Raw genomic sequence first — 27,337 nt, 5'->3', positions numbered from 1 at the left:
TGTCGCGTTTCGATACCGTATAATTTTCAACTGGAATAAACAAAAAATGCTGCGTAATTTCACAGTTATTAAGCAACCAGTTACGTGATTAATGACTTAAACTGTAAACGACTATACGTCGTACGATTCTCGACCGCTGGTTAGCGGTGTGTACAGGGTGTGCCATAATATGTGGTCGTATATTCGGTGCTGGATTCAACACAGAAAGGATTAAAATGTTCTACGTTAGATTTTTTTAGTATTGCACCCTTAACTAAAGAAAGTCTACGTTGCACCCGAGTGTAGGTACTGAAAGATAGAAACGAGTGGAACTAAAAACAAGGTCGAACAAGACAAAAGTTTATCAAGTTTTTCTATTATTTATGTGTGACGAGTCCATCAGTGAAGTTATACTAAGATATTATGATACACCCTGTATATTCCCTCCTCCATTACTTCTTTCCAGCGTTTCTTTTTTCTTTATCCTCCTTCTTTCCACTTGTTTCTCTGATCTTGAAACGTTGCACAGCCAGGAACGAGGAGCTGGCAGAGAGGTACGAGGGAAAACTTGTTCGGTAGTTAGAGGGAACGCGCGATTCTTTTTTTCGGTGTAACACACCGACGAAACTTCTCTCTTTCGACGCGTTTCTCGCGGTTCGCGTCAACAAAAAAGAATCCGCTGTTGCGTGTGCAACGTGGCCTACGGTAATGCCGCGCGTTTTCAGCCCAGCCAACCCCTTCCGGAAAACTGTTTAAACCCACCAGGCAGAATATTTTAATTGGAAGATTGTCCCGATTGCGTTACCGGCCCGCTCGCGTAATTCCGCCGCGGCTTCGCCCGTCGGTATCTGCGATACCGTACGAGAACAAAGTGGACAACGCACGTTGCACGCCATTTTTCGTGCTCACCGACCAAACCAACCCTCTTTAGTCAACGATGGTGGCTACCATCAACCACCGAATACGCGAAACCTGCGGAAACGTTCGCGTATTTTCCGACCGACAATAATCTCGCGGTGTGCAGAACGTACTCTTTTTTTTATTTTTCGCAACCTGTCGACGAAATTACTCGAGCGGTATCAAACGTCGCGCCTTTATCACGATTTATACAAAGAGAGCGAACCAGCGTGAATTTCTTTAAAAACACGCGTCGCGAAACCGCTCCGACCATTCTGATCGCTAGCCACCGAGATCGACCGGGGTGGAATTATTTTTTATTCCAAGGTGCTTTGGAAAAATAATGTAAAGAATTCGTCATTTCGGGTTAGCCAGATTCGCGATAAAATCGCTGACAAACCGGCGATATTCAAATCCCTCGGTTGATGAGCTACGCGAGGTTGCAAAGGTTCGCATAGGACAACAAACAAGCCGGCGTTCTAACCACGCTATTTCTATTCACGGAGTGAATTGCTGCAAGGTAAGGCTGTGACCCGGAGGCGAAGTGCAATATGCACTTTTTCATTATTCACGTATCCTGAATACAACCTTAAGATACCTTTCACGGCTAGAGAAAGCAAGAAACAAATGTGATGCTTGTTTGAACATCAACTAAATCAGCCGTAGAGAGAAGCTAAAGTGTTTCATTATCGAATGAAAAATTTCTGTTCTACAGGAATCGATGCGTGTAGATGAGAACCGCTGAGGGAATTTCTCTAAATTCAGCGGTCGTCCGGGTCGTCGACTGGGAAATCTGTCGTCGTGTACAAGAGCGTTGATCTGAAATTACTCTGCTCCTTCGACGTATTCGCCATAAGCGTGGATAAGAGAAGAGGAACGCGCGGCGATGAACGTCGGCTCCGCACAATAAATTCCTTCAAACGTAATCCGCGCGCGCGCTCGCGACACAAGGCTTTCCACCGTACTATATTCACTTCTCAAGGTGAATGATGCAAATGCCAATGCGGTCGACGGTCTCTTTCAACCGCGTGTGCCTCGTTGCATCCGTTCACTTCGCCCGATCCCAGCCCAATAAACAAGCAACAAACACTATTTTTATCTAATCGAACACGAACCGACGACGAATCGCCTGCCCGTTTCCTCTCTCGAACGGGTCGTCGTGCGTCTACAAACATTGACCGATAAAATTCATCCGTGACACCTTACAGATCGATCATCGCTCGGACAACTATGCGTACCTCATTAGCCCACCTTTCCGACCGCTTCTTCCTCCGCGACAGATAATGAACGCGTCATTTCCATTTACTTTCCAACCCTCTTTACGGCTAAATGTTCTACCATGGTCTTCAGAAGCCGGCCAATGGTCGAGAAATTGTACAGGACGTTCAAAAAATAATGGTCACGGTCAGAAAATCAAGGTGCTCCAAAAAATTGACCTAATATACATCCCTCGTACAGAGCCATAAATTGTCACGTTATGGAAATTCATTCATAAGGAAAATTCTTATCGCCGATTGACGCGAGGACCATTGTTTTCTTAACACCCTGTATCGGGAAGATACGGTGACTCTCTGCTCTCCTGAATCACTAGCTAGCAGAGTGATCGATCATTCTCTCTCCGGGCAGGTAACGTTATCGCTTCGAGATACCTGAAGTCGCAACAGCCCCCTCAACGTTCTTCCTCGTCTATATCTCGAGTGCTCTTGCGCAGTGGCGCGTGGTCGAAATGGATTATTAAAAATTTGAACTTTAAGGTTCTGACTTCGTTTTAATTCTGAAGTTAGTTTTTATACCCAATGGATTTTTTCTCCCTTTCAGGCTACGACCGTGTTCGCCATTCTCCTCGACAACCACCCACCTGAAGCACCGATTTTCACCCACCTGCGCGCCCTTCCCGTAAAAACTCGACTTTACGATTTCTCGAAACTGGCCAGTCTCTCCATTATCCGGTGTTTCCGTTTCTAAGAGTTCCCAACGATCCGTAACGAAGAATCGAACGAAACCTGGGGATATTGCACCCTTTGCGGTCCACGACGTGATCCAGGGTTAAAGAATCTCGTTTCCCGTTTAAAGAATCGCGAAACAGAAGTTTCTTCGTATTCGCCGACAACGAATGAGGATAAAACGAGGGTGCACTCCGGTATTTATTTTCGTTGCACGATATTATGGGCCGGAGGTTGATTTAACGATTTCACGGTGTGCTCGAAACCGCGCGGTAGTCGTGGTAGCCTAACGAACAACAGTGGACACACATCGGAAATAGAAAAATTAGGGTGCGACTGATTACGAGGAGAAGGAGAGGAGATGTGTTTTCTATTTGAAGAGCGTTGCCTGTCTTCTCGGGTCTTTTCAAAGGGAGAAGTGGAACCGCCTCTTCGTGTCCGAAACCGTGCGCCGTGTTATAAACTTCCTGCGGCGAGGGGCTTAAAATAACCCACGCGAAGAAATAAGAAGCGGAAAGGGTGAGGAGAAGAGAAGAAGATCGTTCTTCTACTTCGATTAAAGGATCTTCTACTTACTTTAAACTTAGTATTAAACTTTGTTCCTGAATCGATAAATAGAAAATACGTGGTCATTCATCGGTAACTCGTTAACAAAGAGGGAGGAAGACGCGCGGAGGATTTCGTGATTCAGGTTCGTTCAACCTGGAGCCGGACACGGGCCGATGAGCCGTTTCGAGGAGCGCAACGAGAGGAAGGAGAGACAACGAAAGCCGAAAAAATTCCAGAGACGCCTGCAGTTCAATTTGTTCGTGGTTCACGCTTCGTTATTGCCTTTAAATCACGAACGGCACTTTCGATCCGCGGGTGGTACCAACTTCTGTAAACAGGTTTCGCTTGCCCTTAGTTTTATACCATCCCGCCTCTCGCCGTGCCACGATACCAAGTAAATTGAATTTTCTGCCGAAACAAAAGTCGACGTAAAGGTGTAAATTTTCTTATTAACCGCCTACCACCTGCCACAACGCCGCGAAATATTATCGTACGCGCTCGTTTCGAGTTTGCTTTCCTAATAATCGACTCTAAACCACCTTCCTTCGTCGTCGAAAGGTCTCAGAGATCGATAGAATTCCTAATCAATTAATTTACCTACCTATTTCTAAGCAAGAGGATGACACAACGTCTATATCGGCGTTTCTGCACGCGCAATGCACTTCGCGCAGCTGTCAAGCAAGGATTATCTCATGTCGAAGTGGCCCCCATCCACCAGTCCCACACACAGTAAGCACGGACGTGACCCACTTGATCCTGCTGTCCATAACGCGTGCTGCCACTGTCTGATAGCCAACGATCTGCCGATCGATCGATCGATCGATCGATCGATTAATAAATATACGGTAGGCGAGCATCGACAGACGTACGAAGAGAGAGATAGTGGAACGAACAAAGAGCTCGTAACCACGAGTGCATTCCCAGCGTCACGCCGTAGCTAGAATTACTGCCGACATTGTCCCAGATTCTCAAGACGGTAGCTCGATACCACAGATTCATTCCCTTCTCCGTTCTCCGCTGCCGTTCGCAACAATACGATTTACGCTCGCCAGGCTTTTTCGCGTGCCACATGAGCCACCGCTAAGTCACCGTTAACGAGGCGTGAACGCGGCCACTGAATTACGATTGTTTTCCATTTAGATCGGCGAAACAGCCGGTGACCCCACGCGTGTCGCGCAATGCGTGTGTCGCTTTGAAACGCGCCGATATACAGGGTGCGGCTAAAATCCCGCTGACTCATCGTGGAAAAATGAAAATTCTCGAATGAATCGATACATATTTTTTCACAAACCGCCATCATTTTTCTCCCTCGTGGCACGAAATTTGCCGCGTCCTGTATAATGGTTCTAGAGAGGTCGCCTTTGTACCAGGTAACTAATATGCATACGCGTTTTCGATCATCCTATAGATATACACGATGGTTCCGAGTAAGAGCATACGTGTGGAAGACACACGGTGATTTTTCATCGTACGTTGAATTATTAATCAGAAAACGGCAAAAGGGTGCGAACGTGCCTGCTAGATTAAAGAAGTCGCGCGGAAAGATCGGTGGAAGAAGAACGAGCGGACGAAATTGAAAGGCCGTATTACAGGAGCAGGTCCAGAGCGCAGCCCTTATAAATATTCCGTAACGATGCCTTGCGCTAGATTGATTTCCCAATTAAATGTAAATGAACAGGTACAGCCAACCTCTCGGTTAGCTGGACGAGTTTTTATAATGTCCAATCGCGAAGCAGCCGAAATTCTAAGTAGATAGTCAGAGGAGATCGATAAATTAATTACCGGGCGATGCGAACATGTTGCATCTCGCGTGCTTTGCACTTCAAACTGACTACACCCTAATTCGTGAAAATCCTTTTACTTGAACTTTTACCGATGAACTCGTCATGCTCAATTACCAGGTTAATCTGTGACAAATCTGGCTGAAAATACGAGCTAGATCTGTTTGAGAAGATACACCGAATTGCTGTTTACAAAGAAGAAGTCACCGAGATGATCATGTTGTCCGTAAGCCCCGTCCATCGCAAACATCTCGGCTTCCGTTTTCAGGGTGGTTAGTTCTGGACATTCTCCGATATTCACGGCCCACCCTGGTATTTATTCTGGCTCATTTGTCCTTCAGGAACCGCCGCGTCATTCGGCCCAGTCTCGACTAGGGTGCAAGGGACCCCCTTTTCTCTTCTTCTTCTTTTTTTTTCGTTTGTACCGAAATACCCTCGGGACCAAGCGAAGGTCTCAGGTGTTAACTAAAAACGAGTAGTGGACCGACTTAAATGGGACGTTGGAATTCGTTCGACCAGAAATTCCAGCGTGAAGTGAGCAGAAGAAAAGCTCGTCGAGCGGAGGGGAGGACCACAGGAAGTCAGGGAAATTCTTGGCAAGAAAGATTATCATTTCGCCCTCCGTTACCCATCGAACAAGATCCTCGACCATTTTCGAGAAACCACTTAATGCGTCAACGAGTTTTCAAATCATCGTCGATCATTTCATCTCTCCTAACAGCGTGAAAATTTGACGAATAAACTGGAATTCGAAAGATGAAGAAAACGGCAGCTTTTGCCGTGCCAGGTCGTTTCTATCCCTTCTAAAATCGTACACGCTCGTGGCGCGTGATGCACGAATAGCATCGGTCGAAAAGGGGGAAACGCGTCAAAGAGAAAAGCCCGCAGAAACACGTCGGGGTGGAGATCGAGAAACCCGTTGAAAAGTAATAGCCAGGCCGTTTCAGCTAGATGAACGATCAGCCACCAAGACGGAAGATCGCGGCAAGCACGTAAGGCTTGCGTAATATCGTCGAGCAAACGAGATTCCTGAAATCCAGCTCGCCGATTATGTCAAACGAGCGCGACCAAAGCGGCGAGGAGAGAATCTCGACAGCGAGATGGACGAGCGTCCAATACGAGTGCGCGCCGGCAAGGAAATAAATTCTGCTGGGCTGGGTATTCTTGGTTTACGCACGCGTGCACGAGTGCACGAGCGCAAACGCGTCGAATTACCGGGCGTAATGAGCAAGCGACAGGATTTGTCGGAGCGAACTCTCCTACCTCGTGCGAAAATAACCTGGACCGGCCTAAAACGACGCCAAAACAACGAGACAAATTATTTAAAAAAAAAAAAAGAAGAAGAAAAAGAAACTAAGCAAACAGTTGTCAAACAACATTAAATAGGATTCCCTTCCTCGGGAAAAGGGTCGAAAACAAATTTACAAACTTTAACTATTTCTACGGGCAATTTGAACGATTTCATAGCTACAACATCGTTTAGGGTCGATTTTTCGTGGTAAAAGCAAGATTGGTATCGGTGACCGCGCATCTTGCGAATGTTCCCACGTTAAATGAACGGACAGGACAACAATTAGCAAGGAACAAGCTGAGAGAGGTCTAGGTAGTTCGCGTAATGGAGCCGCGTATCTTGGCAGCCATCTTGGCATTAACGTCCCCGCGTGGTATTATCCCTTGAAAAAGGACAATCCCCGGGGTTTGTGCCGGTACACAGAAGATGGAGCTCGGTCAGGTCCTTAAACACAAAAGTGCTTAACCACCAACACCGAAACTAATGGCACCTTCGCACCAGGTAAAATTTGCGGTCGTAGGATGTATCGGGGGGTAGACCCTCTATCTCGTATTCCATCATCGGATCCATAATTCAAAAGATTACGACCTTCAGAGCCGGACTCCTAACGCTTCCTTCTTTCTCCCTTTTTGGTTTCTTTTTCTCCTTCGTCTGTTGCCTTACGATTTCACAAACGAGACTTTGCCTGCGTTGTCATCGTCTAATCGAACATCAAGATTCAGGAAGCTTCTTGATCAAGGACGTAATAAAAATGATTCGACGTCTGACAATCAGGTGTTAAATTCACAACGTCGTCTCTATAGAAATTTCATGACTATGCGAAGCGACGGAACATCGAGAAACAAACTTCCTTCCCGCTGGAGAAATCTTGACCGTTCGCCGCATCAGTTTGGATGAAGATTGAATCTTTTGAAGAACAAGCTCGGGGCAAGAAAACGATCTTACCCGATACGGGCAAGAAAAGCCTAGCACAGCCAACCTCTATTCTCACGAGCTAGACTAACAGAGGACTGATTGGCAAACAATTAGCAAAGAGGACGGTGTTCACGGTGCGAGAAGGGCACACGATGAAGTACTAAACGCGGGGATAGGTATGTATCACGGGGGCATCTTTGGCGTGCACGGTGTACAAGCAGGCCCGTTCAACACCCCTCGGCCTCCTTCTCATTCGCTCGTGTCTCGAAACAATGAGAACAATGCCGTTGGTCTTCCGCCGGAGCGGACAGACAAAGCCCCTCGGTTCCACGACAAAACCATCGTCACCATCGTCACCATCTCCGTGCTCCGTAGCGGCAAGTCTACCTTCTCTGGGCCCGGCTAAGGAACCACAGTGGAGGCACCAGGGACCAGCGAGCCGAGCCAGTCGCATTATAAGCGTTCTCTCTTAATGCGAACATTTTCGCTGCCCGTTTGGTATACGTGTGTTCGAGCGGGCACAGCGTGGACCTCGTGAAAAACGGAGAAAGAAAGAAAGAGAGAGAGAAGCAAGAATACAGCTATGCGTGTAGCTGCGCCCATTATATTGTTTTGAATTAAACGCGCCGTGGCTGGTTGGCTGGCCTGTGTTTTAATATAAGGGTTTTGGATTTCACGTACATCCACCGACCCCAAACCCTACTCCCTTCGCCGCGCAACAACCCCCCACAGCAGGTCGTCGTCGCGTTCTCTGTTTCTCTACCTAACGTACATCTCTCTTCCTCTCCTCTCGCACCCCTTTTTTTCTACTTCCCTCTCGCTCCTTTTTCTCGCAAAACTGCGCTCCGATACGCCCGTTATTTTCAGCAACCCCGTAGAATCGAGTTCTTTTTTAATTGGTGCCACGTTTGCGCGTTTCCGTACGCGTACCACACGCTTTTCCTCTTTCTCTCCCTCTCTCTATCTATCTATCTATCTATCTATCTTTCTCTGTTGCTTTTTTCTTTTTTTTCCGAGCTCGTGTTCGTTTCCTCCCTGGTCTTCCTGTTACCACGAGCCACCACCGTCCTCCTCGCGCCTTTCCCTCCCGTTGTTTTTCGACGGCTGCACGAATTCTAGGCATCGTTGTTCCTTTGTCACCGTTAGCTGGCGACCATTCTCTCCTCTTCTCTCTCGCCGCGACATTACACGACGATGTTCGACGCGCAAACGTGCCGCCTGCGCTATGTTCGCGCGTTAATGGCGAGAACGAGTCTCGCAAACTCGCGACTACTCGCGACGCGGTCCAAGAACACCGTCCGCTATCGATCGCTTCAGACCCGTTCCCTTTTTTTTCTTCTTCCGGCGACTATCGTTCAAAGAATGCCCCTAAAAAGGTACGGATGTGCTGGCATCCTTCCCTTTTAGGTACGAAACAACGAGGATTTCAGGAATTGTTACAAGGGTTTCTCTACTCTTTACCAGATATTGTACAAAACGACGGATCGGATCAGACATCGAAAATTCAGTATTGATAATCGCGCGAGATAAATGAGTAAACTGCAAAAATGAGACACACCTGCAGAAATTCCACAATTCTTTCTCAAAGTAGCAAAGCTGATTAAAATTTCAATTGGAATCGTATAAATTTAGCCGGCGCAAGCGAGCGAGCTATTCGAAGCAGCGCAACGCGAAAATATATTCAACGCGGAAAGAATGCAGTCCAATTTGTTCGCGAGTTCCTAAGAATCTGCCATTGGATTCTTGGTCAACCTAATTGCCATTTTAAGCGCGGCCTTTTATCGTGAAAGCCCAGGCCACGAAACCTCGCCCGGTGTACTACACCTCTCAAAGGCGTTGCCAAGGCACTTTGTATTCCGCAAAGAGCACCCACCACGGTACACGCGTTGTTTAGCAAATTATCGTCGTCGTGGTGGTGCTTAATCAGCGAAGATCGCACCTGCAAACACCCAACGACCAGGCTACTCGATAGTCCCTTGCGAACGGTTTCATCTGGTCGAGCTGCGACCCCCGTACACACGACACGTGCTCACTAGATAACCTCGGCGCTACCAACATTCCTTCGAAACGCTTCGAAACGACTCGAAATTGTTGGCAACGGATCGTTCCGCGTGATTCTAATCGACACGGAGCATGTGGGAAAACCAGCCTTTTAATTCAGTACTTCAGAATCTTCAGCGAAAGAAAAATCCATGGAAGTCGATCAACCCCGTTGAATATGAAACGACCTGTCTTCGTGCCTCCGTTGATTATAGTTAAACTAATAACCAGGTAATTCCGTAAGAACAATGGGCACCAGGTCAACCAGGCGAGAAAGGAGGACAAACGAGAAAGAAAAATAATCAAGCTAGGAGCGTCCATTGACAAATTGCTGCACCGGTCTCGTGATTCTATTCGAAAGATGAACCGCGACAATGCGGTCGTCAGGGTTCATTCACGAGGAGAACGCGTTTGTAGCCGGGATTTCGGGCGAAACTGCTTTCGCGCCCATTTCTGTCGGAGGCGAGCGTACGAGGGTTCGTCGAGACACGCTCGTTGTCGGAAATAACGACATAATGACATGGTAGAAGATGAGTGCCCGAGGTAGGTAAATCCGAGACAAGGTACGGGCCAAGAGAGCGACGAAGAGAGGAAAAGGGAAAGAGAAAACCAGACTGGTTGCTCATGGTTTAGTGGGGATATCCAGCAAGAAAGGAGAGACGGAGAGAGAGAGAGAGAGAGATGGAAAGAGAGAAAGAGCGAGAACCGCCAGCGAGTCGGAAGCGTTGCTGACCATCGCTGGGTAGGCCGGTGGTTCATCAAGTTCCGAGCAGTTGAAGAGAGCTCAATAGGCACTCTTGAGTTCTTAGCTACGTCACGCGATCCTTCACTCGGTCTAATTTTATTTACGGCTCATTACCAGTCCGCCAACCACTTGGGCGCGATTCCATTAGAAAATTAAGGAAAGGGTGCACTGCCTATTTCGCCTTCATGCCACTATCGACTGATTATTTTCCCTGCTAAATCGCTAACTTTCAACGTACAAGTTTTTACCTAATTTAAGTTAGTACAGCAAATGATGGGCTGTTATTCCATTTTTGTTAGGTTTAATTTAGGTCGCTATTTTCAAAAACAACCCCTCGGTATATACATATACAATTTCATAATTTTCACGGTTCGTCAATTTTCTGAGACAGCTACCCGACGTGGAGGATGATCGATACCCGGCACCGTAGTGGAGTTGCGAGTCGCGGAAAATTAATGTTCGTCTCGCGGTGTCGGCTGTGCGAGCGTGAAGAATCGACGAGCCTCTCGGAAACGAGTTTGCGGGCAGCGCTCGGTCGGGCAGAAAACGCAGAATCTGCCGTGTCACGCTCTTTTTAACACCGAATCGACCCAATTTTGTCCATTATTTAGCGACGTCATGCTTCGCCGCGGTCGAATTAGCCGTCTGTGCAAACTCGCGCACGCACACCTCGCCATTCGGCGCAACAATGCCACTCGCGACACGTGCGTACCAGCGAATCTGCAAATTTCATTCATCCCGTTGCCAAAGAGCGCGAGAGAGACGGCGTGTGTGTGTCCTCTTGATTTTACCCCATCGATGCGGTTTTTTTAACCCCTCCCCACCGAGTCATACCTTTTCTATTTGAACGCGGATCCCTCGTTAAATCGCTATTGTAAATCGTTCGCGAAACGAGCTCTCTCGAACAGGAACGATTTCACGCACAGACAGATTCCATTCGCGTAATCGCTAATAGCGCCAACTGCACTTTTGCTTTTCCTCTGGATACCAGATCCATTAATTTCTCGCTGCACGCAAACAGGAATTATATATGAAAAATTGAATTTCCAGCAATCTAAGAATGGCATAGCACCACCGACACGCGATTAATTGTTTAAACGTGGCGGGCAACGAGCGTCGCGGAAGGAGAAACAATTCTAAAGTGCCGTTTCGAGCAACACTTTATCATCGGTCCCGCGAGCGCGCCAACGTTTGCTCGTAAATAAATCGTGGATCCAATTTGTAGCCACCATAAATCAATAGGGGAATCGCGATTCTCAAAGGGCGCGGACCAGAACCGCCTCCAACTTGCACGCTGACGAACAAAAGAGACGCGACACGGCCTGCTTGATTCTTCCTTGATTTTGCTAGCGAAATCGAGTGTATGTACAGCCAAGGACAGAATTCGTCGTTGTCAAAGTTTCGGTTAAAGGGTTTAAAAAGTATAGGAGTTTGGAAGGTAGCATAGACCTTGAAACCCACGGACATGTTCGCCGTTGTCCTTGAGCTCTTTTCTCGAACAGGTAAAACGATACGGGAAACAATAAAATGACAAACACTCACCATAGACACAGGAATGGGTCCTCCGGCGCCATTGGGGTAGGGGTACGGCGAAACGAGGTAGCCCATGTTGAACGACGAGGTATGCGGCGTCGGGTCCACCTTACCTGTTCGACAAATAAAAAAGAAACAGGTGAGTACGTCTGACTCGTCAATTACAATTATAATATTTCCTTGTTTAATCAACTTTTTCCCCATTCAAAAATATTCCATTCTAAGTACATATTTTGGTATGATAAAAAATTGGAAAAAAATATTTGACATTCTCCGGTGCTGCTCCTTTATGACTCACGATTCAATAATTCTCGAGATGAAACGACTAAGAAGAAATAAAGTTTGCATTGACCGTAAGCCGTTGGCCATTGGGAAGAAGTCGAATCGGGACTGGTTGGCAAGCGCGAAATCCGGAACGATCTTCCTTCTTATCGCCTCTTCTATCGACATTTATTCTCGCACGCTTATTCGCCAGACTCGCGTTTAAATACTGTTCGAATAATCCTGCGTAAACGAGCTCCCCTTGGCAATTAGACGCAGCTGTTCGCACGCCATGCAGTACGACGCTTCCTCCCAATCGGTAGAAACCATCCTGTCCTCTCCACCCATTTCGCGTCTCCATTAAACCAGTTTCGCTTAATGCTTTTAATTCGCGAGTACCTACATACAACACGGCGGAAAAGTTGCCCCGAGAAACTAGCTCGTTCCTCTTATCCCTCGTTCACCGTGACCATCACCACCCTCCTTCTGTCCTTTAACGTATCCACACGATGGATATATACCGATGCCGAAGAAACCTTTCGAGTTTATCCGTTCCGCGAAACTGGATCGCGGCGAGCAACAAGAATCCGCACGAAGGACTCGAAGAACCGATACCGATCATCTCTCTCCTCTCGGAGCTGCCGGCAGCAGGCAGCAGGCAGCCAGCGCCTCGGATCCTGCTGTCCCGATGTCGAAGGCGGATCCCATCCGCTGGAGAATCGCACGAGTTCGTCCGTTCCGCGAAACTCGATCGTTTCAACAGGCAGAAACCTGCTTTCAGGATTCGAACTGATAAGCATCGCCTCTCGATCTCGACCGACTGAGCCCTCCAGTTAGCATCGTCGAACCGTTCCTTCTTCCACTCCGCCCGGCTAGATCTTATCGTTCTCGCCAACGAGGATCTTTAGGTGATCGGCAACGCCATTATTTTATGGGCAGAAAGTATCACCGCGGTAGCGAATTCTTCTTTGCGGTACCATTTTACAAAAATTTCATCAAATCAAAATTTAACACTCGCCAACCGGGACCACCATAAATAAGTTGTAAATAAGTTGTAAAGCATGCGACGATCCGCGAGAGAAAAGCAACGCGATCGAAGAGGCAGGGTAGCGGTAAACGGTGATAAATCAGTCGTTTCACGCGGCGGATAGCCGCTCGTTTAATTAATACTTCGGCAGCACACGCGGTCACAGCCGCGTTAAACGCGAGCTCGCATCGTCGACCATGAAAGAGTTAATTCTTCGTTGGTTCGAGTGCCGTCCGTCCGCGAAGAGATGATCTCGATCGTCCCTCGACGCGAGACCGTTGACCTTTTCCAGCGCGCAAGCGAAGAGGAGCGGCCGGCATCTCGTGTTCTGCTCCAACTTATTAAGACGCGAACACGCGCGAGTCGACCGTACGGATCGGCGCAATTCACACGACTGCGGACGATTAAATTGTCAGCTACGCGACTCTATAAATAACGCGACAAGCACGCGCGCTTGTACGCGGCCAGAGAACAGTTTCGTCGGAATCGTGCCGGATTCTCGTTTTATCACGGCCACGTAGACTCGATGAAAAGCGACTCGCGCGAGAAGGAACCTCGTCGCCGACGCCGACTCGCTGATCGCCAGAGCAAATAGGCTTTGCATTTAATGAAAGTTTTATCCGTTTACGAGCAGCCGCGACGGTACGTTCGGCAACGACTCGACTCGCGATAAAACGTCGCTAAATCTTTCGCGAATTTGTCCTGGATCCCCTCCCGGCAACCCGTAAACTCTCGATTTTATTGGAACCGATGATCGCGGTTACCACGAGACGGGCGCAAGCTCTGTCTTCGAAATTGTCCTCGAACCGATGAGTCTGAACAGCTGACGACAGCTAACTAACTGGACGAGCACGGTTTCTTTTTTCCTTCGACTTCTATTTGTTTTGTTACTGAAAATGTATGCACTACTCGGGGTGTCGTGTAAAATTGCTGGTACAATTTATAATAAATACGATCGATCGATCAAAGTAGAAATAAAGCGACGATGAACGACTGGAAAATTCGCCGGTGCAGCAGGAAAAAGGAAGCGTTGTTTCGCGGGCAAAGTGCGCTTCTCTCTTTTCTCTTTTCGAATGCATATCCTGAGCGATGCACATGTGCGCCACACTCCTCGCGCCAAAGTTTATTGCCAGCTCGGTCCACTCTCCCTTGCCCCACGAACCCCGGGTTCCAACCGCATCCTTTCCATCACGATCAGCATGCCTCCTCCTCCGCTCGTCCTGCTGCGTTCCATCGGCCTTCCACGCGGAGCTATACCGACAGACAACTGCAAGTTCGTGGCCGTGTTCTCTCGTCTCGCCTCCCATCTACTCCTCTTCCTTCCCTCTGCTGCACGGGTTTGTTTACCTCGCAGTCTTGTTGGAATAATACTTCGGGACGGTAATTATAGATACCCCCGGGCACACAATGCACCGAGACCTCGTCACACGTTCGCCGAACCGAACGAACGAGACCAAGATTTTTTGCGATTCGAACCGGTAGATACTACTTAACTCTTTCGCGCTTTCATTATTTGATTATGATATAGAGAAATTCATTTGCAAAATTTAAATATCGTTTCAAAAATATTTGTGCACAGGATGGTCCAAGGGGTTAATACCCTATTCCTGTAACTACTCTAGCGAATTTAAAAAAAAAATTCCTCTAACAAATCTAAAAAAAATAATTCTCTGAACTACGTTCCCTTTGAGACTCATTATACAATAACAGCGTTGGATCTCCTAGAAATGATAAACAACGAAACAGTGGCAAATAACAAGGATAGAGGAGGGAACGCAATTTTCGAGAAACGCGTCCATCGGGTATCTCGACCGGAAGCAGCGTAGCAGAGAAAACCACAGCGCACCCAGAGGCTCTGGGATATGTACGGGTTCTTAAACAATATCCAACACGGGTCCGGAATGGTAACCCGTGGTTCTGCATCGACGATTCTTGGAAAGGCACCATTAGAACAGAGGAGGCAAAGAGCGGAAGCCGCGAAGAGATTATTATGGATTTGCATGTGATGAGTGCCCTCGATTTCGAGCCGAGTACTCGCGAGTGCATTGTCTGCGACCGTGGATGATTTTTCGTTTGATGGAGGGAAAAAAAAACGATGGCTCCGAGCCTCTGTGACAAACGATAAACCTCTATATCCTGTCCCGTTCTCTTTCTCCCATTTTTTCCCGCCCTTTTCCTTTTTCACCTCTTTTCGCGATCTCGCGGCAAGAGGGGCGACAATGATGATCGCGAGGTTCGGTAACGAGGCAGACTTCGTTTGTGATCACGACACAAACTCGAGACGGATAAAAGAATCGAAGAAGCTCGAGAATATTTCACGTGCTCCGAAACGCGCGACTAAACACGAGACCGGAGACGCGACGACACCTTGGCGAATGTGTGATCGTAAAAGAAGTCGACCCCCGGTCGATTTTCAGCCCCGAATCGGGCCTGGATTCCGGCTAAAAAGGACACGGGAGCGAAAGAGCGTGCCGTTAATGCCATTACAGGGCAAGCTTGTGTGTACAGCTTGTTGTCGGCTGGTAAATTACTATAATTGTGAAGTTCCGGCGATTTTTAGATTAGCTCTGGTCCATCAACGCTATATGCCTACCTACCGACCTGCCGACACTGCACCGCAACCCGGTGGTTCTCAAATTCGCATAACCGAACTCGGACACTTTGTAATTTTTTCTTCCTTTTAGACCCGTGAAACTTGAATAACAAAAAACAGGAAAGTGAAACTGAAATTTAATGTACCCTCCAATTTTTGTTATTGCTGCATTAAAAGATTCCCAAAAATATCTCTGTTCTCGTGGGACATTTTTCTTCTAAGAAAGATATGTAGAAGAAAGTCCTTACGCGTGAGGGCGAATACCAAGAACACATTCTAAACTATGAATTTTCATCCTTCATTTTATCCAAAGAAAAGAAACTTTCCTCCGACTGGAATTAATTCTATGATTCGATGCGTGCCAAGAATACGATTTCCCGAGGACTGAATCCTCGCAGATTTATCAGGCTCTCTCGTCTCCCAAGGGAGAAACCGAGGCATCGATGAAGAAAAAAAAAGGCCAAGGATTACGGCACCCCCTCCCTCGATCGTGGACGTCCAGAAAGGATCGTAGAGATTCCTGCGGAGTCCAGAGGCCAGGCCCTATTGGCCTGTGTCAATAGAAATCCGTACTTGTGCCTCTCGTCCAGGGACGTTTCGTGACCCCTCGACACAGGGGGCCTGAAGCAAGGGAAATCGAAGGGTAGAGAGAGGTTACCACGGCCAAGAATTTTCGTCCCCCGATATATACCCTTTGTGCAACAAGTGCCTCGTCTTGGCCGCAGATGCCCGCTTGTTTGCGCCGAGCAATTTTCTCCGACGATTGTCCGGTGAAAACCTATGACATCGCTCTTAGTCACGCTCCTTGGGAACGAACAGTGGCCCCGTACCATCGTCGTTCCCTTCCTCGAGAGGAAAACTCCAAGTCTACCCATGATTTCACCGCGTCCACGAGATCGCAGTTCGCGGTTCGTATCTTTTTACCAGAATATCCGGGCGGATCAGATTAGGCCGTAGGAAAAGGAGAGGACCAGGCGAATGGCTCCGAGAAATCCAGGAGTCGGGTTTCTTACGGAGGAGACGATTTCGGTAAAACGGCGAAACGAGAATGCATGGCAACGTGTAACCTGGTGACCCTCGACGCGGGAGGTCCGTGTACGAGGAACTACCGAGCGAAAGGACCCCGAAATTTCGTCTGCAGACACGCTTTGTGCAACAAGTGCCATGTCCTCGTGGTTACCGACTGCTGTTTAACTTTACGATAAATTTCCCGGGAAAACGTCCGTCTTCCGGTCGATAGGACACGAAGGGAAACATCTCGAGGAGCTCTCGATGACGTATCGTTCGATGGGAGAGTTCTAAGAGGTTCGGCGTACGATTTTCGCCAGGATGACAGTGATTTTCATTAGAAAGCTAGACCGACGATTATTTATCGGCGAGGCGAGGACGGAATCTCATTATCGTTCGCTGAGAATTTGCATAATATAAAGGCGGACGAGCGAAACTAGTTGCCGCGCGATGGCGTTCGCGAGTAAAAGACAGAGGAGACAAGGGCTCGGAAAAGCGCACGTGCGCCGACCGATCCGAGACAACGGAACGGGTTTTCGTCGTATAAAAGATCAGCAAGTAGGCGCACCCTCGTAATGGGTCCCGGAGATTCCTGACAGGCTTCGAGGCCGGACCCACTGTCACGTACTCGAGGCCTGGCGACGTGCTAGCTGGTTAGAATCCGAGAGAACGCCGAGCAACGTCAAGCAACGCCACACGTTTCACCGATCGAAGCAATCAAAAAGCTGTTGTTGCTGGATGGACGTCGATGCGGTCTGGATTCCAAACGCGATCAGAGATACAGGAGGACCAACGTTCGATACACGATTTCCACGAGATATTTGTGTGCTCTCTCGAAACGCGTACCTCCGAGAGGAGCAACGAGCTCGGCTGAAATTTCGAAACTTCGCCATTGAGAAACACGACTCTCCCGACGCTATTCCGGTGAAATTACAAAACACAAACGGGCGAGTCGATTTCCATAATTCAACCGAGGGAGATCCTTGAAACGGACCCCCGAAGAATCACCCGTACCATTCTCTTTCTCTCTGGACAGACATAAATTTCCTGCGGACCCCACGAAAATGAAACCTCTCGAGAAATGTTCAAGTCCCGTCATCGGTATCGTCGCGACGGACTCACGAAAACTTTGCTCGACCGGGGGATCTCAAGTTGGACCCAGGCTGAAGGAGCTTTCCAGCCTCTGCCCTCTTCTCGTTGCGATCGAATGAACGCGCGAGGAAGAGGGAGGAAGAAAGAGGGTGACGGGGTCGGTGGTGGAAGAGAAAGAAGAAGAGAGGCCATGGGCCTCGAGGCAAGAGACCTACTGCCGGGGGCCCTTGCCAGGCACACATAGGTGGGTTTTGACTCGGGCACGGTCCCCGGCATGGCAAGAGAGCCGCGCGAAGGAAAGCAACAAAAGAAAGAGAAGACGAAGAGGAGGCGCACGGAGAGAAGCAGAAGAAGGAAAAGAACGGAGGAGGAAAGGAGCCTGGGTCTGCCTGTTTGACCGCCGCCTTGGTTGCCTCACTCTCTGGCTCTCTCCTCTCCTCTCCTCTCCTTCTCCCTCTCGTTCGCACTCGCGAGTGATCCTCTTCGTCCCTCTGACCGGCTCGTCTCGTCTCGTAACAAGAGACGGCGCGGACAATGGGTGCCGTGCCAGCGCCTGGCTTCGACCAAGGCTGCTAAGGCCAGTCCTCGCAGGCTTCGAAACACCATTTACCATTGCCAAAATCCACCAATTCTTTTCCCTCGCGTGCATACGTAAATCTACCCGTCGCGTCGTCTCGCGGCAAAATATCGCGATTGGGATATAATAAACAGGGTCGCGTGTTTTCGAACCGGTCAGAGGGCGAGAGGAATCCAAGCTGGCGCCCCTCGATCATGCTTCTCGTTTCGAGAATTTTACGAGGTTCGCGCGCCCCGTATTCCGCCGAAGAGATCAAGATAAAAGGAGAGTACGAGAGGAACGCGGTAATAACGCGAGAAAGCGGAGCACGCACGCTCCCTCTGCTTTCATGGCCGAGACTTTAAGATTGTAATGGGACGAGATAAAGCTGAGATAACCGGGATCGCCTTCGGAAGATTCAGAAGAAAGCGAGAGCGTGATGGGTGCGAGAGTCAACTATAAAGACAAAGTAGCTGATGAGTTTTTAATTCGAACATGATGTCGGGCTAGGGGGTTGATGCTTCTTCCCCGTGTCTTAGGATAAACGCGTGGATTCGTGGGTCGATTGAAATAGAAAAGGTTTCGAGTGTCGATCCATCGATTAAGTGGCGCTCGCAGTCCATTGTTCGAGATCCATCGACCATTCGAGTGCTCCAAAACGACGCACTAACCGGCCTGAGAATCTCTAGCACCGAACAAGCGTCCGATTGCAATAGCAAATGGCAAAAGACGTCCTTCGACGCCTCGATCCAGAGACTATCGGAGAGATCGGTGTCGCTCGGGCAACAATAAGACCCCGCTGACGGGACAATTTCTTCAGGGACTATCGCTGCACAGGTAGGCAAAGGTTTCCAAGTTTTGACAGTCCGGTGAAACGATCTAAACCCGATTGTCATGAAAATGGATGGTGTAAAGGGTACCTCCGTAGGCATAACGTAGAAACGAATAGAGGTAAAGAAAAATGGGGAAGGGTGGCGAACGTTCTGCCTTCTGTATATGTTTAGTCAAACGTCGACGCAGAAACGCGTGATTTCCAGAAAGAAATAAACTAGCCGAGGAATTCGTCGGGGCGTGCACGCGTGATATTTTCGGTCCGACGACCTTCCGTCCGGAAAGGAGTATTCGAGAGGCTGGCCAACACATCCGTTCTTACGGAATCGAATTCTCGGGCGCCTCGGCGGGTTCGCGACGCGCAGGACGCCCGTTCGACACACGAATTTACGAGCCGGTCCGTTCGCGACCGAGCGAGAAATTCAAATAAGAGACTGTCGCGGTCAAGCTCCAGGCGAATTATACTGGTTCCGAAGAACGATCGCTGATTTTTCTCTCGAGAATTGCATCGTTTAACGCGCGACGTCGTCGTCGTCGTCGTCATCGACGTTCCAGGGTACAGGGAGCTTAGAGGGATCTCGGGAACGAACTCGTTTGACGCGGCAGGCTCTTGACGCGTACGACTCGGGAACGAGAGGTGAATTCGACGGAAACACGGGTGGTCGAGAATCTAAGGTGGCAATCTCCATTACGAGTTAACGAGCACACAAATACACCTGCTGGATGCGAGCAGCTGTGTGTGCTGCCACCGGATCTCGTGACACGATCCGTCCTCCATAAATTTCGCCACGCTGCACTCTCGACCACGCGTTCTCGTCCGCGAGAAAACTGGTTGAATCGGGGCAAGAAAACTAGCTAGAAGAGTGTAGAACACATTTACGCGAGCGCGCCTCCGTTTGCTCCGCTCAAATCAATTCTCCCGCGTACACGAAAGGGCCATGGGCGCGCGTGCGCCCATACGCGACGCGTCGAAATGGTTCGTACAGGCTTGCAGTGGTAATTTATGCGAAAGCGGGGCTCCTTCTCGTCGAAACGAGAGTGCGAGGAGCAAGTGATCGAAAGAGGACTCGGCAACGCCGCAAAAGGTACGCGAGAGTAGCCGACGGTACCGAGGTTGGGGCCTACGGCCCTGCGCGTTCTTGGCCTCGGGGCTGGCTAAGGAACGAGGGGAACGGGTCCCACTGGGCCCGAGTGACCACCAAGTGGGGGCAAGGAGACACACGGGCACCCACTCCTACCACTATCTCTTCAACTTTCTTTCCCTCTCTCACCGTTCCTCGTACTCCCGGTGTCCTCTTCCCTCTACATTTCTCTCTTTTTCCCCCATTCCCTTTCCTCCCTCTCATTGTTGCTCTCTCTTTCTCTCCTCGTACACGCCATATCGGTGCATTCTCGGTCCAAAGCGAACCTCTGTGACCATCGACGAAAAGGTGGCGAGCACAGTGACACCGGGGGGACACCGAGAGCTCGACTCGGTCGTCAGCATCGTAAGGTGCAAGGATAACAAGACGATAAAGTCCCAAATTAGGGGCCTGCTTGTCCCGGCGCCGCGCCGTGGCCGGCAACTTCTTCGATCTTCACGTTCGGGAATCCTCGTATTAGAATTTAACAACTTCGAGAAGTAGTTCAACCCTCCCGCGTTTCCGTTTTTTATCTAGCCGACGATTACGGGCCCGAGCGTGTTCCGTTACTCGAGTATGCAAATACATATTCCTGAATGGAATCTCGATCAACACCGGGAGGATTCTTCTTTGATCCAAGATCAAAGACACCAGTCTCATTGACGAGTACCCCGAATTAGGCTACTATACTCCTTACTCGGCTTAATATTTCGCAATCGTAGCCTACCGGATTGTACGTCAATCAATAGACAATGGGGGAGTAACGACAGAGAAGCTAGAAAAGAGGATGGTCACGCGTGGCACGGGACACGAACACACGTGACTTCCGGTTAGACCGTTTCGCGCCGATCGACAAAGGATTTCCACTGAATACGTCGAACAATTGCGAAACGAATCGTAGAGCCGATCGTCCCCGAGATCGATGTCGAAAGGAGAACGGCCAGTTTAAAGAGCAGACGAGAACCGCACTTTTATCGTAACCACCGCACGGTATCTTGCCGCTTAGATAAGATTATATCGAATCCATAAGCGTGAACTGGTCGACGCGACGGAGAGCGAGTTGAAGCTTCGCGGTGGTGTGAACTAACCGGACAAGCCGTGACTAATAATCTCCGAGCAACTCCTTGGCGCACGGTAATTAATTTCTTAGATCGTTGATCAACGCGAATGAATCTTTCCTTTTTCCCGCGTCATCTACCTATTTTTTTTTTTTTCAAAATACAAACTAGAAATTTCCTCAAGTTATTCGAACCCTTCGGAAGTAAAATTATAAGTAGCGTTGTCATTCGACACGGACCCTTGGGGTCGCAATAAAAACCGATAAAATCTGGCGAACGTAATTAGCCGTTCGCTCGATTATCCTCGGTTAATTTGCATGGGCCAAGTTGAGTGTTTGATACGAGGCTGAGCAACGCGGAAGGAGGGGGGTTTTCACCAGTGTCCCCTTCAATCTACTAGCTAGTGCCACGTGTGTACCACCGAGGTACTCACAGGTTATGTTCCACAAGGAAAGGAAAAAGAGAAGGAGGAGGTGGTGAAGGAGAGGAACAAGAGGGAGGAGACGGCTATGCGCCGTCGTGTATCGAAGTAGCAAGTGTCGGCCCCGTCGGCTACGCCCATATAAATCCTCGGTTACCTAGTCGCTTTACGAGATACAATTATTTACCGGGACCGACCGGCTACCTTATTTAGCCCTAGTTAACTCACCGCCGGATGGCAGAGGATCCGATTGATCAGCCCCTCCTCGTGGTCCGCGCCTTTGTCTCCGAGCCGTATCACCTTTTTCGCGCCATCATCCCCGCCCACAACCCCCTTTCTCATTATGCGTTTCGCTACTTCCTGCCCTTCTATGAAGTCGCCTCGAAGCTAGCCGCTCGCAATCTTTTCTTTTTCGAACGAAACAACGCAACACACCCGGGGCACGTTAGCTTGCGATGGAAACTTGAACCGATCGATTTTACTTGGAGATTCATTTTTTTCTCAACTTGGAAAACTAGAGTGGTCGTGATTGCGAAAGATACCCAGAGGTGTCGAATTAAAAATAGAATTATTGGAAAAAAGTCGACGCAATGGTTTACCTTCCTGCCTCGTCTCCGAATTACTATTGTCCGCTTATCGTCGACGCGTATCGTTCTTATCAAAGGAACGCATTCGAATGATTCATGCCACTCTACGAAGTCGGTAATATCCTAAGAGCGAAATACAGAACGTTAATGGTAGAAGAGGAACGATTGTCGGAAATTATCGCGCTTCGAAAAGTATTAACCGTGAAAGACGAATTAATCGATCGTCAGATCGAAAGACCAAGAACGAAAGCAAATCCTAGGAATCCTGCTCGAAATCACAATCACCGATCAATTCGCATTTCGTAGCAGTAATTTTGCAAATCAAGCAAGAATTTCGTGTATCGAACGCGACAGGTAGCATCATATCCGGAATCCGGTTGGATCGGTTCGGTGAAGGCATAAATTATTTTAACGCGTCGACGGTGTGACGAGGGAAAGAGGGAGAGCGATAGCGATTGTTCGCGACTCGTCTCGCGCGTTTAACCTATCGACGCGGCGTATCTAGCGGACGTTAATTGCGCTCGGGCAATAACGTTGTTGTAACGAGTATCGCGTCGCGGTCTCCGCTTGCGGCGCGTTCCACAGAGCGAGTGAGCGAAGCGATGTATCGCCGTTGCTCGCTCGAAACTCGCCGCTTGTAAATCATTCTCGCCGCTTAACCTGACATTAGCGTGACAGGGTGTTATCCGGGCTCAGTCATTTTAGCATATGGTTAGCAGATGCCACTGGACCCGCCGTTGCTTTCTTTCCCTCTTTTTTAAATGCTCCAACAGAGTCCTCTCGATAATTTTCACGCGTGTAAACGCGCCTTCCTCTCCCTCTCGCGCCTCGATCGAATACCCAGAATTCACACTCGATCGTTAGAATCAACCAACTCGGAAGAGAAGTTTTGAATATTGATTTAGAAGGATAATTTGTTCTTTACCGATGAACACGAAACGTCGCAATGACGAAACGATTTAGGCTAGCGGAAGGGCAAAGAGTTTCGAAAGCCTTGGACTAACTCTAAACAAAGAGCTTTACAACCATATTTATAGTTGTCGTAAAACACTAGGCAGATTGCTAACCTTCGTTCTACGGACACGCTCCTTCTCTGCGTACCTGCAGCTTCTCGTTCCCTTCTATATTCCTTTCTCGTTACTCTCAACTCGCCTCGCCTTGCTTTCTTCTTTACAGTTCGGTCAAGCTAATTTTCGACCGCTCTTCCACCCTCTCGATTTTTCAATATCCGCCCTTTCCGACCATTTTCCAAAGCGCCGAAATTCATCGACCGTCGCTCGTGACCCTGTGGCGTCTGAGACGGAGAGACAGAAGCAAAAAGCGACGGGAAATGGCGTAATCAACGGTCGAGAGGATCGATGGCGAATGCGCGCGGGTGTATCCTCTCTTGAGGTCGCCATTTTTTTTTCCTCTTTCTTTTTTTGGGTTGGCCGGATCAGTGGTCGGAAATTCTTAGCTTCTCGGGAGAAATATCGAGGCTGGTCGACAACAGGTCGACAACGAGGACGGTCTTCTGGCGTTAATTGACTGGAGGAGCCGTACGGTCGAACGACTTTGTTTGACGAAAATCGTTTCGACAGAGTCTCGGAAACAGGCGGGACAAACCTGAATCGTAACCACGGGCTCCAAGAGGGAAACCGGTATTTTTGGTGGGCATGCCTTATTATCATACGCGCCTTTTGCTCTTTCATTCTTTCGCGGTGGCACGACTCGTTCCTCTTCCCTTCTCTCCCACTGCAGCATATCTTTCGCTCTTTCAATCCCTTTTTCTTTCTTTCTTTCTTTCTCCCTTCCTTCCTCTTGCCTCGAATAAAACGTACGCGAGCGGCCGCGTTAACGTTAATACGTTTATTGGGGTGCTCTGTAGGCAGCAATTAGACGATCGTCGATATTATAAACGCGTAAAAGAGGGTGATTGCTCGCTTTGCCGAGGAAATTTTACGAGCAGCCACCTTCGTAATTGGGAATACGATCTTCTTGCCGTTGACAACGACTTAAATGGATCGTAATTAAAGAGCGACCCGTCGGAACCACCAGTCTTATGTCATTTTATAACGTGGCATGAAAAGCATTTTGTTAATTGATTCGAAAAAAAAACAAGAGTTCATCGTCAACTGATAAAATATGGTCTCAGGAATTCCATCGATTAGACGCGTTATCGTTTCTCGCTCTATCTAAGAAATTAATTATTCCACTCCGATGGTCGGTGCTAAAAGTCATCAACGCAGACGCGTAGAAAAATTGTTTCTCACTGGGAATCTTGCCAAAATTGTTTGCAATACAAATTGCGTTCAGATTTTCCTAATAAATATATTACCGGCTGACCGATACATCGCGTTCGAGCAATTACGAGTGCAAAAGGTTAATACGCAAGAATCATCGGGAAAGAGGGAAAATAAAATGCAAATATCAGCGAAACGGTACGAGAACACGAAAACACGATTCTCTCGGCTCGTCACCGGTACGGTAATTGCGAGGGTAATTGAAGAGACGGCTTATTCGGCGCTGGAAAACGCGTGTTCGTGCGAACCAGGAAGCTCTCTTCGCCTAATGTGTACACAATGAATGAATCTCGTCCTTTAAATAGCGGCTGCGTTTATCTACGTGATGCAACTAGGCGCGAAGCTGGCTCGTAAATAAGTTATTCAATTCCAGCTGTTATTAATCTTGTCAAAGAAGCGGCGTTCCCATGTAAACAGGGCGCGTGCCGTGCGTCGCGCGATAACGCGTCATCGTGCTCTGCTTACACGACGCCGACGGGTAACGCTTTTAAACGATCGTCGAAAAGTTTTCCCTGGAATGGCGGCAAAAGCGAGAGAGGATTTCGTGAGCGCACGCGACTACCAACCGCGACAATTTTCTGTTTCGAATCGCGCGATACTATCGTGACGAGGAGAAAACACGCGGCGGGATTCGCGATCCTCTGTGACTGACCGAAGGGAAGCAAAGGATCGAAATCACGTCCGTACGTGACCCCACGAGCAAAGATACGATCCCTCAACGCCAGATTGACCAGCGATACAGAGAGAGGTGTACGAGTCGAGCGAAGCTAGCCTGGCTTATCTTGTTATCAGCGTTGATTGGATCACGCGATTACCGGGCCAACGCGTCTACGCGAGGATCACCGTTCGCGTTACCTAGATCGATGTCTCGTTTCACTCTCCGCGCTCGATTCAAACTCGATTTCACACAAGACGAATAGCAGTTTGTTGCTCTTTTTCTTAATGCTTCCGCTACTATAATCTTTCAACGTAAAGCGTTTACATTTACAAAATTTTATTTTATTTTGTTTGTTCACAGTGTTAGCGAAGCGTTCCGCCAGTGTACAGGCACCTTTACGGAAGCGTATCTTTCGACCTTTATCGCGATATGCGAATGTTCGACATGTTTATCGAACGCGTTCGGAGTCTGCGATAACTCTGTTGACCGACTCCCTTTCGATGTACCTACGTGCGCGTACAAGCCGGTGAAACGCGCACGATCGAATTTGTTCATCGTCTTCCGCACGGGAACGGACCACCGTCGCACCAGCTCGCAACTTTCTTTGCACGCGGTTGCGTGACAACGCGAATCAAAAGACCCACGTGGTCGGCACGTGTCGCAGGTCAGGGACCGGATCTTTGGACGTTCGTCGAAAGCGGGAAACGTTCGAGGGAGTCGGGGCACACGCGTTCGTGCACGAACCTCCTCCGCGATTATCGATCCTCCCGACAATTTCATCGCGATCTATGCGACGAACTAGTCGAACGAAAAATTCGAAACGAATCGACTAAAACATTTCTGTAGAAAAAAGAAAAGTGGTCGTTCCAACAATTAGGAACGATTCGAACGGCTACTACATAAATCATAAAAATGCACCAAGGAAGAAGAAACGACAAAAGTATAAAAACTGAATGGCAACGAATCGAATTTATGTTCGGCTATAAAAGATGTTCAAAAGTCTCTTGAATTCACGCGCGTGATCCGGGCACACACAAACACGTTAGACGAGAGAGTAAATATATATTTTTCTCGGTTAGTCCTGAATTCTTTCTTTTTTTTCCTCTGCTTCTCTTTCTCGACTGGTTTTCTAGGAAAGCCGTTTTACAGGGAAATTTGTTTAACCGTTTATAAAGGAAGGTGCAAGCACCACCGCGGGGTGTAGTTGCCGAACCCATGGGGATGGGGGTCCGGACAGGGATGAGGCCTTCTCTTGGGCAACCTCTTCGAATGCAAGAAGTCCGGCAGGTAGGCTCGTTAGCGAGCAGGTAGGTAGGTAGAGGCGAGTCAGGGTAGGTGTATAATGCTGACTGTAGTCAGTGCGTCTGTATTCATATACCGGGTGTCCTAACAATTCCTATTTAACCCGACAACGTAAATCTTGCCCTGTTCGAATTCTTTATTCCATCCTATTGTTTGACTCATTGCTGTCTGGATACATTTCGTTCATTGTAAATCATCGCGCTGTTTCCTCTTTCTTTCGTGTATTTGTCTTACGACCAACTCAAACAAAGTACGGTAAAATTTACAGATCTTCAATGGGCAGTAAAATTAGATATCTTCGAGATTTTCGAACGAGATAACGAACAAATTTCAATTTCTAAACTTCTTTTACAATTATTTCCGTAACAATAACGAATTTACTTCTGGTATCAACGTTAAATTACAATCGAGTGTCTCCGCTTTAAGCAAAGCCGATCGAGGACCAGGACCAATATCTCCGTCTCTCTATATTACACCGGAAGTTCCTCGCGTCCCAACCTCACGGCAGGCTATCTATATCCAAGAATATTACACCGACACCCGGTATACGGTGCAGAGCGTAAGAAATGGGTGGGTTAACTCCGCCAGAGAAGGCGAAGTAAGAAGAGAAAAGGAAGCAGACTCTCTGAAAGGGCGAGCGAGATTCGTAGGAGGGACGAAGAGAAACGGAGCTCGAGACAGGGACACGAGACAGGCGTGAAGAGGAAGATGAGAGAGAGAGAGAGAGAGAGAGAGAGAAGAGAGAGAACTCGAACTCGCTTGGGTGCCATGTGCATTGGTGAACGGATACACAACGTAAGGTTCGGAGGGAAGGTATTCGGGCAAGTTCAGGGTGATGCAGCAGCATCCTTTCTCTCTCTCTCTCTC

The 27,337-nt window shown here is 48.5% G+C and overlaps 1 protein-coding gene across 2 annotated transcripts in view; it reads right to left on the bottom strand.

The window, feature by feature from the left end:
- LOC117607798 (protein pangolin, isoforms A/H/I/S) overlaps window positions 1-27,337 on the bottom strand; it is a 165,034-nt gene that overhangs the window by 130,198 nt on the left and 7,499 nt on the right. For both annotated transcript variants that reach the window (XM_034331926.2, XM_076688544.1), the window contains exon 3: window positions 11,683-11,786. In XM_034331926.2, coding sequence (XP_034187817.1) covers window positions 11,683-11,786 — 104 coding nt within the window. The remainder of the gene's footprint in view (window positions 1-11,682; window positions 11,787-27,337) is intronic.

The sequence above is a fragment of the Osmia lignaria genome, chromosome 6 (genome assembly GCF_051020975.1).
Source record: "Osmia lignaria lignaria isolate PbOS001 chromosome 6, iyOsmLign1, whole genome shotgun sequence".
Lineage (NCBI taxonomy): Eukaryota > Metazoa > Arthropoda > Insecta > Hymenoptera > Megachilidae > Osmia > Osmia lignaria.
The sequence above is the reverse complement of the archived record's forward strand: the minus strand, read 5'-3'. Positions and strand labels throughout refer to the sequence as shown.